The 21,555-nt window shown below is 45.2% G+C and overlaps 1 protein-coding gene across 7 annotated transcripts in view; it reads right to left on the bottom strand.

Moving 5' to 3' along the window:
• The window catches only part of TRAF3IP1 (TRAF3 interacting protein 1), an 80,441-nt gene that overhangs the window by 53,105 nt on the left and 5,781 nt on the right, over window positions 1–21,555 (bottom strand). The window contains exons 4-13 of one of the 7 annotated variants that reach the window (XM_074398767.1): window positions 20,296–20,439; window positions 19,783–20,199; window positions 16,347–16,418; window positions 15,201–15,276; window positions 12,307–12,408; window positions 10,501–10,596; window positions 4,362–4,463; window positions 1,607–1,627; window positions 560–644; window positions 18–101 (exon numbers count right to left, since the gene is read on the bottom strand). In XM_074398767.1, the coding sequence (XP_074254868.1) occupies window positions 18–101; window positions 560–644; window positions 1,607–1,627; window positions 4,362–4,463; window positions 10,501–10,596; window positions 12,307–12,408; window positions 15,201–15,276; window positions 16,347–16,418; window positions 19,783–20,199; window positions 20,296–20,439 (1,199 nt within the window). Of the gene's footprint in view, window positions 1–17; window positions 102–559; window positions 645–1,606; window positions 1,628–4,361; window positions 4,464–6,422; window positions 6,564–10,500; window positions 10,597–12,306; window positions 12,409–15,200; window positions 15,277–16,346; window positions 16,419–19,782; window positions 20,200–20,295; window positions 20,440–21,555 lie in introns of all 7 variants that reach the window. The other 6 variants (XM_074398768.1, XM_074398769.1, XM_039470133.2 and 3 more) reach the window with 6 other exon arrangements.

Here is a 21,555-nt window from a genome sequence, read left to right on the forward strand (position 1 = left end):
TGCTGAGCCAGCCTTACCTCTCCAGCGGTAACGCTTCCGCGCTGTCTTGCCGTTTGACCCGAGGAGGTGCTGGTCTTGCACTCCCAGGCCGAGGAATTTTTCTAAACCCAAATATCAGAAAACCAAAAAAGGAGTATGAAAGGCTTATACATTTCAAAGCGGAAAATCATCTCCAGGCCATAATCAAGTGCTAGTTAGGACACACTACTCTGCAGAAGAGGAAGAATGTCCCGTTAACCCAACCAACCAGAAAGTGTCCATCTTTTAAACTATATTTTCAGTCATTTCAAAATACCAAGGAAATTGCACAACTATCATTAATCAAAACATGACATAATTCAGACATAATTTTGAATTCCCCTAAATCTCCAAAATATTCTGCATATGCTTATATCACTGAGGTACAGAAGAATGATCTACTTTTTCTATTCTCTACAAGTAACTCCTCGTAAGTTAGCTCAAGTGCTAAATAAACAGCAACAAGCAGGAAGAGAAGCAGGGCAGCGTCCCAGGTATGGTATGGTCGCTGCTGAGGGAAAAGGATTAAAAGCACACAGACCTGAGGCTGGATGAAAGCTCATTAGGAATTTCTGGAATCTCTGACACCTCAGTCTTATCTTGGCCAGCAGGTCCAGCGTCTCCTTCTAAACAAATGACAATCAATTAGCAATTCACAAAGGAAAAAACACACCGACAACTATTTGAAAATTCTTTTTGTGTTTGTATTTGCAGTTATTTGCAATCAAATATATTTGTAATTGCAAATACAAATGAGCAATTTTTCCATCAATCATGTTGTTGAAGATAAAACCTATGTCTGATATCTAAGCTTGGTGAAGATTTGGGAAAATGGGCACACTCAAACCCAGGAAATACAAATGGGTTCAACTACTTCAGAATTAAAATTCGAAAGGCAGGCTGATCAACTCCGCACTTAAAGGAAATACAACCCAAGAGGAGAAATGGACACATGTCAAGATATTCACCCATCATCATTGATAGTATTGACAATTAACCGGTGACTAAGTAAATTAAGGTACAGTCACATGCTAGTCCCTTTTGTGTAAAACAATCTAGTACAGTAATATATCTAACAATTATATATGTAGGCATATATATGCAGAGAGAGCGGGTTCTAGAAGAATATTCATTTAAGTTATAAGCAGTGGGATTACCAGCGCTGTTAAGTTTTGTTCTTTATGATCTTCTGCATTTTTAATTTTTCTACATTGGTATGTACCATATTATGTTTCTAATCTGAACAAAGTTCTCTTCATTTCGATAAAAAGAATTAAGCAGTAAATAATAAGGCCCAAACTATTAAGACAATTAAGTTTCTCCACTACTTAAAGTAAAAGAAATTAATAATTCAGAAAATAGTCAGAATTTGAATATTAGAACTATACTTTATATTCTGGAAAAAATCCTGAAATGTATTCTTTGCAAACTTAAAACATACAAATTAAATTAGGGTCGTTAACATCTGTTTCCATAAACTAAGTTACTTTCACTAATGCACTTTATAAAACACAGATCTTCGAGCCCATGTTTACATTCACAACTTGCATCCTGATGTGACGCACAGGTGCCTACGGCCATTCCTCACCTGCATCACTGGCGGAGTCGCCTGGGAAAAAAAAGCACAGCAGAAAATTCACTTTTGTCTAAGTAAACCTCAAGACAGTAAAAGATGAGAGCAGAGAACAAGCACATTGCACACAATTGTGGATGTCTGTTAGAAAAAAGGATCATTTCCTCATAGCCGCTTTTCTGATGTCCCTATTGCCATTTTATTTTATTTTCAAAGATAGAAAAACAAAGCACAAGCACACCATGCATCATAAAATGGTATTACACAAAAACAGGACACAGGGGTGTGGAGAGAGCACATCGGAGAGAGGAAGTTAACAAGCTCATGAGACAAAAATTGACAAAGCCAGAGCCACAGAAAAGCATCTAAATGCGAGGCAATGACGCGACAGTCTGAACCCGGCCAGCTAAATCCCAGCCGTTCCTAAGCCTGGGAGATAGGCAGCAACGGCCCATCTTATAGACATAATCGGTACTTTTCCATCAGCTCCTGAAGCAGAAGAAAATCTCCCAGCTTAACACAGGCCCACCTCTGCACCTTCACCCATGATCCTTTTCCTTCAAGTGCTGTGTCTTGGGGACAAATGTGACCTAAACGGTCAAAGTAAATCAGCAGTGGCACCACAGGGATGGGGTGGATTCCAAACCATAGGTGGAAAATCTCTGTTTCACACTCTCAAGATGCACGAATGCACTTGCAGAAGAGCAGAAAGCACATGGATTCCCAAGACAGCCCAGAACACCACGTGGGCAGACACAACCCCTCGTTTAACACGGCTCCGCCCCAGACAGGGACAGTTCACGCAGCCTCGAGAAAGCAGCCTGGGTTATTCTGAGGGTCCACACCCAAGAGAGTGAGGAGCACTCCACAGACACCTCTAGCTCGTTTATTCACAGGAGGCCTTTTCGTGAACATAACAGTCACGAGCTCATTAACGCTGCCCTAAAGAGGGTGGCTCTGGCAGGGAGAGCGCAGCCAAGCTTGTGGATCAAGGGGAACCGGGAGGCTCTAGAGCACCCTATCAGTGTGGGCCTAGGAGCCTCCAGAGGTCACGCCCCACAAAGTGCCACAACACAGCGGGCAGCCTGGCACCCGCCAGGGCCTAGGGGGCTGGAGGGCACAGTGGTTAGGAGAGGCCTAGAGAATGTGGTCCCAGATAGTGCCACTAGAAGGGCAGTTTCAGAGACCCCAGCACTCTGGGGCAACGGGATTGGAGGACTTAGCTCAACCCTGGGACGGGACTGCTCGGGAACAAGAGCAAATCTTCCCATGGCTGTGCAGCCTGGAGCATGTGCTTTGCAGAGACCAGCGACCTGGGGGTGGGCAGCAGACCCAGCTGCAAACCCCCAGCTCTTTCTTTAAAACACCAGGGTGTTGGGGACAGACTCTGGGTCACAGAGCTCATAGAAAGGTTCCTGAGAGGCGCAGTTATTCAACCACGAGGTCGATATCAACAAGGAAAGCAAGCACAGTAAACTCTCTACATTTCCATGGAGACTTCTAGTCCCTGTCACCCAGAACCCAAGTCACCTGCCACACAGCACACACCTTCCTCCCTGAAGCCTGTGCTTCCATGGCACCAGTGCTCTCTGCCAGCTCCTGCGCTCATGATCTTGCCCCAGGTGACCTCGTCCCCACCCAGGCTCCCGCCATCACCGGCGCCAGCAACTCTCACAGCTCCTCTCTAGCCTGTGCTCTCCCTCCACGTTCCAGGCCAGTCCTCCAACACGTGCCAGCAGCCCTGGAATCCCTTCTCCCTTCCTGGAGCTCCTCCATAGTCCAGGCCTCTCTCTCTCTCTCTCTCTTCTCTGGACACTCTTTAATCCTCCCTAATTAACATGGCCGCTAGTTAAAATCTAAATATCATTATACTGCTCCTCCTAAAGATATGATTAGCCTCCTGCTGCTCTTCCAATAATGGCTTAACTCCATAAGGTGGCACAGTGACCTGGCTCTGCGCTTCCTCTGGGCTGAGCCAGCCCTGCTGCAGCTGCGTCCCAGCTAGGACCCTGGGCCACCCTCCCACCCAAGGCCCCTCCTGCCCCAGACTGCCACTTCATCAAATGGTTTCGGTGAATCTTCAAGCCTCATCTGCACCAGGAAGGCAGAGGGCCAGTCTGACTTCACTGGCTAATGGACGCCCGGCCTCAGGACTGACATGTCGTAGGCCTTGGACAGGTATTTTCTGTTTGAAGGAATCAAGAAACGTCAGCCACACCCCAGCCTGCCGCTGCTGCCTGCACAAGCCTTGGTTCCCTGGGCACCGGCACCCTGCAGGCCTGTTAGGAGCTCCAAGGCCTTAAAACACAAACACCGAATGGCTGTTTTACCAAAGTGTTTTTTAGGGCTGAGAAAATTGATGATGAAAGTAAAATCTCACTGAGGTATAATTCAACATTCAAAAAAAATGACAGAAAAATCATGGTGGCCACAGCACCGTGACCATGAAGTGTGGGTGGCACACTGCTGGGCCCATGGGGCTCTCCAAGCAGTGACCCTGAATCTTCAGGGATCACTCATGACACCTCCTGAGTGACGAACCATGCCACCTCCTCTCACTCACAAAGCACAGGGGAGCACATGAGTAGGTCTCATGTTATCAAGAAACCACTGTGTTAGATTCCAGTTTATGCAAAAAGCCAGAAGTGAATCACTCGCCGTGTTCAGACCCCAGGGAAAGCCTTGAGCTCTGGGCTGTGGCCCTTTGGGAAGAAGGCCCTGAAAGACTGACTGCTTTCACCAGAAAAGGGCAAAACAGGACCATTCTTACCTTTCTGCTTCACTGCAGGGTCGGGCTCAATATTCTCACGCCGCAGACTAGCTGAGTTATCATCTGAAATACTAGTTGAGTTAATATTAGCTTCTTTTGTTCCTGACATAAAACAGTTTGAAATTAGTCACTAAGACTGTACACCAAAGGGCCGGGGATCAGCGGCTTCGTTAACACAGAGCATGCTCACTTATCTACGTCTTCCCACACCGCAAGTTTACAAAGGATAGACCAAAGGCAGTTTTTAGAAAACATGCATCTAGAATGTTCCTTCCCCATGGGTGGCTCTGCAATTAGGTGAAATGGAAAGAAAACCCCAGACTGTGAGCGTGTCCTGGGTCTACTTGGGCCAGGAGGAGCAGGCCGTCCCTGCCCCCATTTCTGGAGCTACCTGACACCACCAGTCTCTGCTCGCCTCCCCACTAGAGCCAGATCCAGCAGCTGAGAGGCTGCGAGTAGGTGGCTGTTTCAGGAACGCAGGAAGAAAAGAAAAATATTCTGGACACAGTGCACAGTCCTGGCCATATTGAAAACTTCCACATACCTGCCTACTAATTACTCACTGATGTTCCGAAGTTTATGAAGACAGAAAAAGCACCAAATACCTGAGAAAATATTTTTGCTATGAAAACGAACACAGGCTGGGCGCAGTGGCTCACACCTATAATCCCAGCAATTTGGGAGGCTTCGGTGGGAGGATCACTTGAGCCCAGGAGTATAAGACAACCTAGGCAACATAGGGATAGGGAGACCTTGTCTCCACACAAAATATAAAACTTCAAAAACTAGCCAGGCATGGGTACACACACCTGTAGTCCCAGCTATTCAGGAGGCCAAGGTGGGAGGGATCACTTGAGTCCAGGAGTTGGGAGATGCAGTGAGCTATGATCACGCCACTGTCCTCCAGGCCAGGGAACAAAGTAAAACCCTACCTAGGAGACAAAAAAAAAAAAAAAAAATGCCAAGTGCAGTGGCTCATCCCTGTAGTCCCAACACTTTGGGAGGCCAAGGAAGGCACCAGCCTGGGCAGCCTGGCAAAACCTCATATGTACAAAAATTAGCTAGGAGTGGTGGCAGGTGCCTGTAGTCCCAGCTACCCAGGAGGCTGAGGCAGGAGAATCACGTGATCCCAGGAGGTTGAGGCTGCAGTGAGCCATGATTGTGCCACCGCACTCCAGCCTGGGTGTAACAGTGAGATCCTGTCTGGAAAAACAGGGGACATAGGGGCCGGGGGAGGGGCTAGAGGAATAGGTTCTGAATTACGACAGGACCCAGAGCTAGAAAACTAGCCCATAGTCAAGGACCTGCCACTCTAAAAAGAAACTAAGAGACAAAAATAAAACTGGAAAAATGTTCCCTTTTCTGAAACATAATCTTATAATTTCTTCAAACTATTCAAAACAGCTTACATCAGAATCAACCTGACATTAACTACCAACTGTCTTATTTATAATGTAATAGAACTACATAAAATAGATGAAATATAATTTTATAAAGATATTTTTATCAATCTATGAAAATGTTGCTGACTTAAATAGTCTGATTCAAATACAGAGCAACCAGAGAATAAACATGAAATATTAAGTTCTTACCAACATAAAAATAAAAATCAACATAAGCTTGGCAATTCTAGTTCAAGAAAACACTCTAATCATTTTAAGTTGTATACTTGATTTCTAAGTGTCAAATATTTTCCATACTCTACCATACCCACCGCCATCACAATAAGTAAATTATAAATGCATTATCTTCATTCTGTAATTCAGAGACCAATGACACTTTGCACAATTTTACCTTTCCAAAGTTCCAGTGGCATTCTTATGTAAGTTTTACTAAACCCCAGGTTCATACCAAGAGAAAGAACATGAAAACAGACTATACACTCACTAATGATACCACACTGTAGAATCAGCTTTTAATCACAGAGAAGGGATTAACCAATCTGTCAAATAATAGCTTTAAAAAAATAAATAATGCACTTATAAAGTGAAAATGATGGCCAGGCTTGGTGGCTCATGCCTGTAATCCCAGCACTTTGGGAGGCCAAGGCAGGCTGATTACCTGAGGTCAGGAATTCAAGACCAGCCTGGCCCACATGGCGAAACCTCATCTCTTCTGAAAATACAAAAATTAGCTGGGCCTGGTGGCAGGCTCCTGTAATCCCAGCTCCTCGGGAGGCTGAGGCAGGAAAATCACTTGAACCTGGAAGACAGAGGTTGCAGTGAGCCAAGATTGTGCCATTGCACTCCAACCTGGCAAGAAAGCGAGACTCCATCTCAAAAATAAAATAAAATAAAATAAAAATGGCTATAAATTGAAAAAAAAGAAAAGAAAGAAACAGGAAAAAAAAAAAAGAATCACAGCATAAGCACAATCTGTTGTCTGGAACTACCTGGTAATCAACGAACCTTGCAGGTAAGAATGTGAGCCCTAAGACTCCCTAGGGTGGAACACTGGTGCTCCCTCTCTCCACGGGCTACACTTTGGTCAGACCCCTCAGCCTTCCTGAGCCAAAGTCTGGTCTGCCCACCTCATGGAGCCAGCCTGAGTCAAATGAGATCTTGTGCATAAAGCAAGGAGCCCTGTGTGCCGGCTGGGAGGGGCCAGTCCCTATCAGTCACTGTTATTGAAACTAATCAGACTTAGGCCCACAATACAACTGCAAGAGACCCGTCATTCTGCCAGTGTTCTCCGCAAATTTTAGCTATACTGAGTTAAATGTGATCAAATAGCCAGTGTTTAAAAAAAAAAAAAAAACATTTCTGGGACAAAAAGAATATAGCTTGGGATTCAGATGCTCTCAGGAAGTAACAACTGAGTTGAGTCAGGCAATACTTTTGTGTCTATGTAGGAGAATGTACTTTTTTTTTAAGCTGCATGTTGAAGTATTTACAGACAAAGTGTTAGGATTTTTTTTTTTAAAGATAGGGTTTCACCATATTGATCAGGCTGGTCTCGAACTCCTGACCTCCGGTGATCCACCCACTTCAGCCTCCCAAAGTGTTGGGATTACAGGCATGAGCCACCATGCCCAGCAAGATGTTTTTAACATATTTTGAAACAGGTCATTAAAATATGTAACTATATACTGGGTATGGTGACTCATTCCTGTAATCCCAGCACTTTGGGAGTTTGAGGTGAAAGGATCACTTGAGCCCAGGAGTTCAAGACCAGCCCAGGCAACAAAGTGAGATGCCCTCTCTACAAAAAAAAAAAAAAAAAAAAAAAAAAATTAGCTAGGCATGGTGACACATGCCTGTAGTCCTAGCTAGTCGAGAGGCTGAGGCAGGAGGATCACTTGAGCCAAGGAGTTCAAGACTGCAATGAGTTATGATCATACTGCTGCACTCCAGGCTGAGTGACAGAGCAAAGTCCTGTCTCAAAAATAAACATAAGTAGCTGGGCGTGGTGGCAAGTGCCTGTAGTCCCAGCTACTCAGGAGGCTAAGGCAAAAGAATCACTTGAACCCAGGAGGCGGAGGTTGCAGTGAGCTCAGATTGTGCCACTGTACCCCAGCCTGGGTGACAGAGTGAGACCTCATCTCAAGAAATACATATATACACACACACACGTTAACTGTACATTTAGCAAAATGGCAAAAATGCTAGAACTAGTGAATCTAGGTGAGAGGTATATGGGCATTAGTTGTACTCTTCTTTCTACTTTTCTGTATTTTTCACAATAAAAACATGTAAACAATTAAGCAAACATGAAATGAGGAAGACTAAGCAAAATAAAGACCTGGCTTAATGCTCCAGAAAAACTTGGAAGTGTCACACAATTGTAAAGAGAAAAAAGCACAGCTTACAGCTTGCATAACAACTGAAGTACAGGAAGAAATTGTTCATGTTTTGAAAAAGAAATGCATAAAATTCCTCGTTGAACTCTTTGAGACAGAGTCTTGCTCTGTCGCCCAGGCTGGAGTGCAACGGCACGATCTCAGGTCACTACAACCTCCACCTCCCAGGTTCAAGTAATTCTCTCCCTCAGCCTCCCAAATAGCTGGGACCACAGGCGCCTGCCACCATGCCTGGCTAATTCTTTATATTTTTAGTAGAGACAGGGTTTCACCATGTTGGCCAGGCTGGTCTTGAACTCCTGACCTTATGATCCACTCGCCTTGGCCTCCCAAAGTGCTGGTATTACAGGCATGAGCCACCAGCGCCCAGCCAAACTCTTTAATCCACCCAAAAAACCAAAATGATACCCCACAAATTCTCTGATGACGACCCAGACTATGGGCACAGGGCTCGCTAGGGCTGGGTCAGTCATTGCAACACAGGCCAGCTTTCTTTGACAACGTGGACTTTTCTTTGAAGCACGAAGAAGGAAAGGTACTGTGAGGACCGGCTTGCTAACCAGACCCAATGGCAGTTCACCTGGGGTTCACCCTCAGTGAAGAAATCAAGGAACTGTAACAACTGCCGGCAAACTCTGAATTCCAAATGTTAACCATGGCCAGTGCAAGGTAACACCTGCAACTGCAAGGACAGGGCCCCAGGGGAGCAGGGCCAGGGTAAGGGGAGGAGAGAGAGGAGGGACCAGGAGTCTCTCCAGAGCCCAGGCTCTGCTCCTGGTCACCCACTCCTACACCACCACCCAAGGAGAGACTCTGCTCCCCAGTAGGTGGCATCAGGCTCCATCCCTCTCTCTGCAAAAAGCTGAACCCAGAACCCAGGGTTAGAGTCTCTGCTTCTCACCACCTGGGCTTGTGCTATCTCACACTTGTGGATATTACCTATACAGTGCTCACTACCTGTCTGGAGAATGCTTTCAATTTGTTCTAAATCCACTGCCCATCTCAGGATGAGCACTGTCTCACCCTGATCCGGGGCTGGCAGTTCAGCTGAGGTGATCTGTGATAAAGCGGGTTAGACCGCAGCGTGCCTGGGACGAGCCACCACCTTATGGACATCACCTCCTTCACCCTCAGGCAGGTCTCTTTACACCCATTCATGATGAGGAAACTGTGGCTCAGAGAACCCACTCACATGGCTGACTAAGGTCATGAGACAGGTAAGCAGAGGGTGGGGAGTTGTCCCAGCGGTCTCAGAGATGGGGTCCCAGCTACCCAGATGGGGGCTACCAGGAGGCTACCCCTCAGGCTTTTGCCGCTGCCTGCTGCCCTCTCCTGCGTACAGGACTGCAGAGCGCCTGGGTGTTTCCCCACAGGCGCCTGGGGATGAGGAAAGCTCCCACAAAAAGAAAACATACATCACAAGATGCGGCTGAGCTGTAACATGCATTCCCACGTGGCAAGGGCTCTCTTCAGTGGAAAACCCTGCTCCAACTCAGTCACCTTTTACTGCACCATCCCATGCTATCGAAGACCCAGATAATTCCCAAAAAGTCGTGCTACTTGGAATAAAATAACCACAGATCACCTTTCACACTGCAGCTGCTGTACCAATCACACCCAATCCTGGAAGTGCCAGCTCTGAGGGGGACGCATGCAGAGAAAAAAAGGTGTACCCGTCAGCATTCCAGCTGCACTTCAGAATTCGTCAAAGCCAGACAGATACAAGGCAAGTTGGGCCCAGCAAAAATCTTATCTTACCCTAAAGTCTAATTTTACACTATTTTTTCCTTAAATGCAACTGAAGAATTCAAATATTTCTGAAGAATTCCATCCGTAGTCCCAGATGACCGCAGTTACTGATACTGAACCAAGGCCCATCCCCTCTGAGCCAGCAGGATAAGGATTGAAATGTGATTGGCTATGACAGGCCAGCTTCCCCAGTGCCTAAGAAGCACCTTAAACGAGATCTCTACTTCTGGCATTTTCTGAGTAGAATACAACAGGGCAGGATGAAGACAGAAAATCGTTTCTCTATGTCATCACCCATACCACTGTGAAATCCCAGCAGCAAAATTAAGAAACCATTTTGACTGAAATGTAAACATAAGCTATGTACAAAAAGGCATATAATTAACTTAAAGCTGAGTTAATAAAGTTATGTAACAGCACATTAAAGCAAGTAAAACCTCAAGTCATTTCCAATCTTCGGTACATCATGAAAAAGTCTGATGAACATAAAAGTGTTTAGAATAATTTTTTTTTAATGTATAACTACACTGAGATATAGCCATTCACATTAAAGGGGTAAGGAACTGAAACTAAAGAATCTATTTTTCTTACCGATTTCTGAAGTTGTTGTTTCCTGATTTGGCTCATTATTTATTCCAGACACTATGGAGTCTAAAATTTTAGCTGAAATATTATCCTCCTTCCTTCCTGACATAAAATAGTTAACAACAGATTAAAATACTGTAAAAGATTTTGTGTTTGGTTTAGTTGGGATTTATAGGGGATATACGAAGGTCACCAGCAAACTGTCTTGTCAACTAAATGCTCAATTCTGAGCCTCCACATGACTCCCTCACATTAGAGCTTGACAAAAAGCCCCTCTCTCCTTCCCTAACACTTTCTTCCTCTCCAAGTTTTCCTCCAACTTGTTGGCCTTCTGTTTACTTAGGTGAGGACGATCCTCCATCTTTCCTCCTCCTCCTCCATCTTTTTTCTCCTCCTCCTCCTCCCCCTCCCCTTCCCCCTCCTCCCCCTCTCTCTCCCTTCCCTTCCTCCTCTCTCCCGTCCTTCTCCTCCTCCTCCTCCCCCTCCCCTTCCCCATCCCCCCTTCCCCTCCCCCTCCTCCCCGCCCCCTCCTCTCCCTCTTTCTCCCTCCCCTTCCTCCTCTCTCCCCGTCCTTTTCCTCCTCCTCTCTCCCCCTCCCCCTCCTCTTCTGACCTGGGAGCCCACAGCAGGCCCCAGAGCTCACCACCCCCTTTCCTACCTACACATGCCCCTGGACTACTTCCTGCACAAAGGCCCATGGCTGTAAACATCACTCGTATGCTAGAACTCTCCATTTTTGGTTTTTACCTTCAGTTTCTCCAGCTCTCTCCTATCTCCGAGTCTATACACCCAGCTGTCTTCTACTTGGTTGGTCCATAGCCATCTCAAATTTGTTGTCAACACAGAATTCCTAACAGTGTCACCCATTCCACCAACCAGCATCTCCTAGAACCTTCCACATCAATAAAGGCCACCCCCAGGAACCTAGACCCCTCCCAGAATGAATCGCATCTTTGATTTCCTTCCATCTGAACAAGTGGCATCCAACCCATCAGCACAGTAAACCCAAGCTGCTCTCACACCACTGGTCTGAACTATCACCTCCTCTCATCTGGATGCCACAGCCCCTTCCTTACTTCTCTGTGGCCTTTATTCCTGCCACTCCACAGTTTTAAGGAAGCCTTCTAAAACCTAAGCCAAATCTTGCCTCTGTCCTGCTTAAAACCCTCCAAGGACTTCTGTATGCACTCACTGTAAACCACAAAGCTGCTATGGACCAGGACCAGCAGCTCTGGGCCCTGCCAGTCCCTCCCCTATCACTGTTCCTCTCCACCTGGCCTCACCATTCACACAGGAAAGCCTGCCCCAACTCAGAGACTCTGCTCAGAGGCTATGCACACCTGTGTCCTCCTTTGCCCAAGTCAGCTCTCTGTCTAGATGTCCTCCCTCAGAGATGTCCTCCCTCAGAGACGTCCTCCCTGCTCAGCCCCTCATCCCTGCTCCTCTTGGCTTCATTTTCCTTGAAGATTCATCACAAACTAATATGCAAATATGCATCCTGAGTCATAAATGTCTACAGAATCAATGAAGGCTCAAATGGACAATTTCAGCCTGTGATTGACTCAGAATAAGAAATTCTCACATGGTCAGGGGCAGCCCTGCAGGGGGCCAACAGGTCCCTCTGCCCCTCTCCATTCTGGCCTGAAGGCAGTGTTCTAGAGCTCAGGCCCCAGGGCAAGCAAGGCCACACCCATCCAACCACCCCGTAGACTTCCACATGTTCAATGACCAAGCAGAAGCAAAGGACCACGTGGCAAAGGTTTCAACTCTCAACACTCACTCACAGCCTCCACTATGGCTCACTCAGCTTACCGAGCTGTTTCAGGGTATGCTCCTTCTTAGCTTTATAGTGGGAAGAGTTACGTTCTTTCTCAGGGGAAAGACTATTTTCACTGGCTTTAGGGTCCCTTCTTCCTGACACAAAATTGCACAATGAAAATACATATTAAACTTCATTTGTAATGTAAAGCAGTTAACAAACAAATGAAATTAAAATATACTCATTAACTCAAAATGATCAGCTCTATATGCACTACTTAGGAATAAGCAAAAATTGTCATAATCTTATGCAGAATGCCTTCTGGATTCTTCGGGATTCCAAAATGACTTTAAGAGTCTAAGTGTGTTTAACAAATGTGCTCCCCTCACATCCCATAGTAAAGGCTCATTCATCCCCTCGAGCAGAACACAGAGGTCCAGTGTCTCACACACCTCTGGAAACTGGGCATTTACCCAAATGCAAACCTTATACTTAAGTGAGGCAGAATGTTCGGGAAGAGTGCCAGCTGTGCTGGGAGACCTACAGTGAGGTCAGCGCCTGGCTAGCAAGAGGGGAAGACAAGAGTTCACTGGGCTGTTGGTAACTCAGGAAAACTCAGTGTCAAAAAAACCAAAAATGTCTGGTAATAAAATCTCTTAAGATCATACAAAGAACCCAGAGCACAAGCTTGCCAGTAAACACAGCTGCAAATATCCCAAGTGATTAGAAAAGGGCAGATGATACAACTGTCTGCTTAGGAAACCAGAAAGAACCAACAGAAGACCTACTGGATTAAGATGCAACAACAGGCCAGGCACGGTGGCTCACATCTGTAATCCCAGCACTTTGGGAGGCTGAGGCAGGTGGATCACTTAAGGCAAGGAGTTCGAAACTAGCCTGGCCAACATGGTGAAACTTCGCCTCTACTAGAAATACAAAAAATTAGTTGGGCATGGTGGTATGCACCTGTAATCCCAGCTACCTGGGAGGCTGAGGCAGGAAAATCGCTTGAACCTGGGAGGCAGAAGTTGCAGTGAGCTGAGATCACACCACTGCACCCCAGCCTGGGCAACAGAGCGAAACTCCATCACAAAAAAAAAAAAAAAATGAAGCCACAACATACCAACAACAATCATTTTTAAAATGAGAGAAAATACCATTTCCAAGAAAAAATTAAAAATAAAACAAACCAGCGAGCAACCACTGTGACTAACAGACAGCCAGGCACATGCACACGTGTTCTCGAAAGAGGGGGGACGCCTTCCCAAAACTGAAGTTCGAGGTGTCTAATCTTCCTAACCTAATGAAAGCATATCTTTAACACAAGTCCAATTACATTCTAAGACATTACTTTGTTTATTTTGCAGGAGTGAAATTCTTTGAGTTGTGAAGTGCTTTTAAAATTCATCTGGAAGAATAAGCAAATAAGATGGCTTAAAACTTTCCTGAAAAGAACAATGATAGGAAACTGATAGTAAAAATAAAACAGTGGAAGTAAAAACCACCACACACAAAAAAGCCTGTAACACAGACTACAAAAGGCATCACAGAGCAGGAAAGAAGTGTTCAATTAATTAGTAACTGATCCTGGAACCCCTGATGAATTATTCTGACAAAACAGATTCAGAGCCTCACCTTATACCATGAATTAAAGAGATAAAATATTAAATGAAAAAATGAATGATAAAACACAAATCTTCATCTCTCAAATCTCTGGACAGATTACCAAAAGAAAGATTAGAGACCTCAAGTACCTAACAATTTAACACTCAGGCAAATCAGAAACCAAACCAAATATAATTAGCAGAAACAAACTGGAAAAAAAATAAGAAACAGTTATGCAAATATCAGCATCTGCCCTTAACATGCAGTGCACGTGTGCAAATTAGTAAGAACACAGACTCCAGCAGCAAGAACCCAGGCCAACGAAATTTTGGACAGCAGATCAGACAAGCCCAGAATACTCTACATACAACGAAAAGTACTATTTCACTAGCAATTAACTTTTTGTTTTTCATCCACCAAAATCAGCATGCCTTTAAAACACTGGAGAAGGTGTGGGGTGAAGGGCTGTGAAAGGCGCGCAGAAGCCACAATGCCACGCCCTTTATGCCAACCACTGAGCTTCTGGAAACCTACCCCAGAGTGGTCAACCAAAAGAGAGCAAAGCCTTCTGGCACAAAGCTGGTCATGAGCACACTACTGATTCTTATGCAAGAGTGGAACCCGCCACGTAAGCTACCCCACAGAGGCAGGCTGAGAAAGCCTCCTTTCCATACGAGAAATTCCCACTGCTACGTCTTGCCATCCTTCTTTAACCTACACAATTCAGGAAAAGGATGACTTTCTGGAAACTAGTACTGCTCATTCAAAATCACATCATACTTCAATAGAAAATAAGTCTCCAACACCGTGGCCTCCAACAGGGCTTCCCTGCATGTGCCTGGCACTCTTGTGTTAGGCAGGATGATGAGGTACTACCCTTGAGCGAACCACAGGCCAGGCCTGTGGGCTCCCAGCTTGTAGCATGACTTCAATCATCATTTCTGTGGTTTTTGAATACATAAACATTATCCACCTATGTGCTCTATGTACAACCTGTGTAAGGATTAAATGTAGCCTGCCAATGCAAAGGACAGAACCACTGAAATGAAGATGGCTGGTAAGTATTTCCAGAAAATGAAAATTTGATCATGACTTTTAGATTTCAACACAGATCTCCAGCAAAGAGGGCTACTCTGCCCTGATGCCATCAGCTCACACACTTGAACACACATGCAGGCATGTGCAATGGCCACAAATCTGCATTATTTCCACACGCCGTTCATGCCCAGACACAGCAAGTCTGTTTTCCAGCCACAGGAGTTCTTTCCTACTAGATGGTGAGATTAAGGCAATATAAAACTAACATCCATATTTTCAGCTACATATATAAGTTTTGCAGTACCTTCCACTGAATTTTTGGATCGCCGCTTTGATGTTTTTGTTGTCAATGACTTGAATGTTCTAGTGGAAATCTCAGTCTTAAAGAAAAAAGAATGAAAAGAAATTAATTGATGTATTACACAGCGATATCACAAGCAGATTTACTTTTCAAGCTCTGCTTGAGGAAGAACAAGTAGGAAATCCAGCAATAATGCCCATATGCTTTAAAAACCCAATACAATTAAGGACTCAAGACCTGACATTATCAATTACAAGGAAGCCAAAGCCTTTTTTGCACTATATTGAGAATTCCATCTTTTTGTACAGCCCTAGAAAGGTCAGCAACCTACTCACCAGACTTTGAGAAACACTAATGTCTTATCAGATGTGCTTATGTGGAGTCCACTTCCGTTGCTATATACTTAATCACTTAAATGCACTTGGAAGCAACTCTGAATGTAAAAATTTACACGTATTTTAAGCAGAACCCAAATCAGAGAAAACAGCATATCCTAGTCCTCCCTCCACTGACACAGTTCCAGTCTGACCAGCTCTCTCTCCTAACTGGCCTCCCACCTCTGCTCCATGCCTAACCCATCTCCCCTGCAGCCTACTGAATACTTCCTGAAATGCAAAACTGGATTAAGAAAGTTGGCTTAAACCTCTCAGTGGCCTCTACTGCTGGGGATGAGTCTAACCTCCACAAGATGGCCCATGTGGAGATGATGAGCTTCTACCGTACCCAGCCCCAATCCCAGGAAATGCATGGTGGAGTCCTGAACAGGCCAAGCAGAGGTTGGAGAGGTCCCTCCCACTGGACCCGTCTGCCTGGTAACTTATGTCTCTTCCAGATTCATCCTGAATGTCACCTGCCCCTTCTCCCTAAAATGACAACCCTATCATACCACACATCACACCTGTCATATAAAAGCATAAGTAAGCCCAGGAATGCCCCACAGAAAATCAGAGAATACACACACCCATCTATTTTACCAGGAGGTAAAGCATGTAACACATTACTTTTACAACAAAATTAAATGGACCTATTACAGGTAGGCCCAGATCATGCACTCCTTCCATGCCTCAGTGGACCAGGGGAGGACACAGCATTCACCATACCCACACAACTGCAAATTGACATCTCTTAAGGTTATTTCTTAAAGTTTACCTCTGTTTCAGCCTTGGAGTCTTTAAAAGTTCCATCTGACAACTTTTTAGACATCTCCCCTGAGCTTGCTGACTATTAAAAAAAAAAAATTCAAACTTTAGAATTATTCAAATCCATAATATCTAAAAATACATCAAGATACTTTCTATAACACTGACCAACAGTGAAATCATTCTTCCCATGAGAACATCTCATCACCGCTCCAATTAGCCACCACTGTTACTGCTACCTGGATTCCCCAAGAGTCTTCCAAGCCAATGGCAGGGAAATCTCTTCCCGTAAGGGCAGGGTAGGTGGGCAAGGACTTCAGACACTCCTGCCTCTCAGGAAGCTACACGGAACACAAATCCCTATGCCATGCCAAACTTCCTGGAAACAGCCCAGTGAAACTCGGAAGTGAGGGAAGGAACGAACACCCACAGAGAAACTGCTCCTAGTCGCCTCTGCTGATCATAAAGTAACTTTATCAATATAATGGGGCAATTCTTAAGCAAAGGCTTCAGACTTTAAGTGAGGAAAGCATTCTCATAACATAAACTACATAAAAACCATAAGCGGGCCGGGCGCTGTGGCTCACGCCTGTAATCCCAGCACTATGGGAGGCCGAGGCGGGTGGATCACGAGGTCAAGAGATCAAGACCATCCTGGTCAACATGGTGAAACTCTGTCTCTACTAAAAATACAAAAAATCAGCTGGGCATGGTGGCGCGTGCCTGTAATCCCAGCTACTCAGGAGGCTGAGGAAGGAGAATTGCCTGAACCCAGGAGGCGGAGGTTGCGGTGAGCCAAGATTGCGCCATTGCACTCCAGCCTGGGTAACAAGAGTAAAACTCCGTCTCAAAAAACAAACAAACAAACAAACAAACCGTAAGCACCATCTCATCTCATGCCTTAAATCAATTCTCTAGAAGACACATTTCAGAGTAGAAGGAGAACAGATTATCTTCACTGAGATTTTCCTCCAGGAAGACTGAAAAGCCAAGAATGCCTGTTCAATATTTTAACAATTCAATGTCCTCATAAGTTAATTATGAAGGTATCAGATTGTATCAGCAGTAATTACCCACGTCTGCAGGCTGGGTACTGCGCACGTGTTACCCATAAAAGAGGCAGTTAAGAGAGGGGCCCGGGACCCCCACAGGGCCAGTCTAACCTAGCACTTGGCCTCTCAACTGCACTCTTAACTTTCCAAGTGTTTTCATATCTACTGTTTCACCTCTTCTTCGCAAAAGCCCATGGGGTAGACTACGGTCTCACCACCCTTTCTAGTAGACAGAAATAAAATGGGGAAGAGAATCAAGAATGACTGAGTTCTAACCAGGGTTAGAGCATGAGTCTCCTGACTCCCCAGACCAGACGTGACTGAAGTCCCTGGGAACTGCATTCCTTGGGAGGCATCTCACAGCAGCTCACACCTGCCTGGTACTTTTTACCAGAAGAAAGGATGCAGCTGCCTCCCAGATCCATGCAGCTCAATGAAGAAGCCCCCAGACTGTCCACAGAAGAGCCTGGCAGACAAAACCACCAAGCAAGATCCACGCAAATCTCACAGCAGCTGAAAAAGCACCAGCTTCAAGTAGGAAAGTATCACCTCACCATGGTCTCAGATGCTTTTAAACAAAACCATCATTCTACTTGGCTCTGATATGTTCCCAAATATCAGCAACTAAGATTTTCTTTGGAACTATTTCTCTCAACTTAAAAAGCCAGTTGCCTCATTAGCAGTTTTAGGGAACATAACGTGGGGACCCTCAAGCCAGAGGCCTTGAGAGCTGAGGAAGGCTGGCCCCTTCCTAGGCTGCCTCATGACAGCAGAATACAGCAGAATGTGCTGGTGCCCCAGAAACATCAGATCCATGAAAAATACTTTTTCTTACACCTCTGAAAAGGACCAAAAGATGGGGAATGTCTTTGTGATTTCTAAGACTCATAAGGAAAGGCAGGTTATGAGACATAGCCTAGGGTACATCACTACAGGACGTGCAGAGGAGGGGGAAAGAGTGACATTTGAAATAGTAAAACTCCAAAGTGCCTTGTAAAACACCACGCTCAATTACGAACAAACCACCATCTTTCCTGATAGACACCCCCTTTCCCACTGTGACCCACAGATCTCAACACGGGCTTGTACTGATCCCACAAGAAAGCCTGGTTTACAGGATTTCCTCAGGGTCAGTCCTGTGGTGCCCACCCCCTCCCCTGGGCAGGCACACCCTGAAACGCAGTGCCACAAGACAAGATGGCTGTCCCAGGAGGAAGGGGTCACAGCACTAGCCAGGCCTGCCCCTCAGTGCCCAGCCAGATCAATGGGGCAGATCTAGACCCTTTCCAACATCAGTGTCCTCCTCTCTAGCAGCTGGAGACGATGATTTCCACCAGCTTCACAGGATGCTTTACAATTTGATATCCTCCAAAGAACGAGTAGGGACCCACATAGTGGGTCCAGAAGGAATCCACACATTTAGAAAACACTTTGAAACCAATAGGATTTTCTGGCCAACCCTAAATTTACCTGAAAATTTAGTTAAACAAGAATTGTAGTAAACTGAGGTCTTATTGTACTTATCTGCGAATGCCTAAAAGCCCTTGAAAGCAGCCCTAATCCTTAATAACTGAGCAATGTCCATGCTCTGAAAGACACCAGGCACACAACGCAGACTGCACATCAACACTGCATGCAACGCTAAAGGTGGAGACTGCTCCAAAGCCTTCATGGCAATACCACGAGCAACACAAACGACACGAAAGACATGCGCAGGAGAAGCAATGCAAGCTAAAACACCTGCAGGACACGGACAAGGCAACCTGGCCAATCAGCTCAAACCCTGAAAAATGTTGATTTCTCTACATGCCTGGTGGGGAATCATTAAACTCTAAAAAGAGCAAGCATTAAGTAATATTTTCCTGCCTTCCTCCTCCAAATTATCTTCTACTATTCCCAAATCATCTTCTACTATTCCCAAATCAAAATTCCACAAAGGGAAACCTCAGAAACCACTATCAATTGATCAGTTCCATCCAGAGTTTTATGATCTAAAAGGCCCATCATCCCTTGCCTGGATGCTCACTCCGGTCCACCACCAAATGTCTATTGTAAAGCTACTATGTGTCAGACCCTCCACCAGGCTGGACATCCAAGAGTGAACACGAGTGAAACCTCCCTGGACATGAAGTAGAAAAATGCTGGAAACGCACTGAATGATGCCTTAATAACTGGTCAGCTGAACAATAAACTTCTGTTAAGGGATGAACCAAAAAAAACACAACTGACAAGAAACAGGTATCTCTGGGTTTCTACTGAGAATCCAAGATTGTCATCATTTTAAATTGGCGTAAAAGGAAACCAGTTTCCTAGTCACATTATAAGATAAAAATCATGTTTGAGAACACCACAAACTCTTGCGAAGGGAAAGGCGGGTTTTCAGCAAGGCTTTACCTTTTTCTCAGGTTTGTCGTGCTCTCTGCTCTTCTCCCTGTCCGGGTCCCGGGCATGCTCCCCATTTTTCGCTCTCCGCCTGTCCCTGTCCTTCCCCGTGTCCCGCTCCTGCCCCCGGTCCCTGTCTCTCAGTCGCTCCTTCTCTTTTCCCCCCTCACTCTTTCTCTCTGTCTCTTTCTCGCGCTCAGGGTCTCGGTCCCGCTCCCGGTTGCCTCTGTCTTTCTGCCGCTCGCTCTCTGGCCGGGCCCGGGCTCTGGCTCGCTCGCTCTCCCCTTCTCTGTGTCTGTCTCCACCATTCTCCTTGGCCTTCTCCTTGGCCTTGGCCTTTTCTCTGGGCTTGCTGTCTTCTTTCAGTTCTTCTTTCTGCTTTCGATCTCTGCTTGTACTTCTCGCTTTTATTTCAGATTCTCTCCTACCCTATAAAATAAAAATAAAATCATTTATGAATGTTTTTACCGAAACTACAAAAAGACTCACTATTTGATTTTCAAAGACGTGCGACTTGCAATTCACCTCCGTATCTTTGTGAACGCTGGGCTCTTCTTCTTGCACATTCTTATTATCCGGTTCCTGAGATCTTGGGGCCAGTGAAGCCCGTCCTTTCACTTCTCCCTTCTCTCCAGCTAACACCCTCCGCACCGCATCATCGCTGGAGAGCTTGTCGTCCAAACGTAAAAAAATGAGGTGTTAGGTGAAATGTGATCAGCAGACGTAACAAGCAGAGTATCATCATTCAAAGATAGCTCATGAGACAGATTCAAAAGATAAAATATGTTTTGGAAATGTTATCTATTATATACAAAGCACAGCATAACTTGATAACTATTACTTTCAGCACTTTGGTCATTAACAGTAAAGTCCACCCAAGCTAAATGAATCCTGGTCCATCTACCCAAGCTGTCAAAAGTGAACGTGTGTATTCCAGGTCAATAAAGCTGACCCACACAACTCTACAAATACCTTAAACTTCTAATGGGATCATAGAATCCCAGCCATAGGTGCCTTAAGGTTTTATCTAAACACCTCATACCCATTAGGATGGCTGCTCCTAAAAAAACAGAAAACAACAAGCATTGGCAAGGATGTGGAGAAATTAAAACTCCCATGCATTGTTGATGGAAATGTAAAATGTTGCAGCCATCAAGGAAAACAGTATAACAGTTCCTTAAAAAATTAGGCACAGATTTGCCATATGACTCAATAATTCCCCTCTGGGTATTTATCCCCCCAAAAAATGGAAAACAGGGTCTTGAAGACATATTTGGATACCCATGTTCATAGCAGCATTATTCATAATAGCTAAAACGGGGGCGCAAACTGTACCATTAACAGATGAGTGGATAAACAAAATACGGTAGATCCACTACAATGGAGTATCATTCAGCCTTAAAAAGGGACGGAAATCTGACACATGCCACAACATGGGTAAACCTGGAGAATTCAGACTGCACATGAAGTGAAATATATTAAGTAAAATAAGCCAGCCAAAAAAAAAGAAAATACTCCATGATTCCACTTATCTGATGTCCCCCAGAGTAGTCAGATTCATAGAGACAGAAAATAGAATGAAGGTTGCCAGGGGCTAGGGGCTGGGAGAAGAGGAAGTGAGTGTTTCATGGGGACAGAGTCTGTTTTTCAAGATGAAGAGTCCTGGAGATGGAAGCAGTGATGGCTGCACAACTTGATGAATGAATTTCCCACCACTGAAGTGTACACTTCAACATGGTTAGGATGATACATTTTATGTTAGGTGGATTTTAACACAATAATAAA

Source organism: Saimiri boliviensis, chromosome 5 (genome assembly GCF_048565385.1).
Source record: "Saimiri boliviensis isolate mSaiBol1 chromosome 5, mSaiBol1.pri, whole genome shotgun sequence".
In the NCBI taxonomy this organism is placed as follows: domain Eukaryota; kingdom Metazoa; phylum Chordata; class Mammalia; order Primates; family Cebidae; genus Saimiri; species Saimiri boliviensis.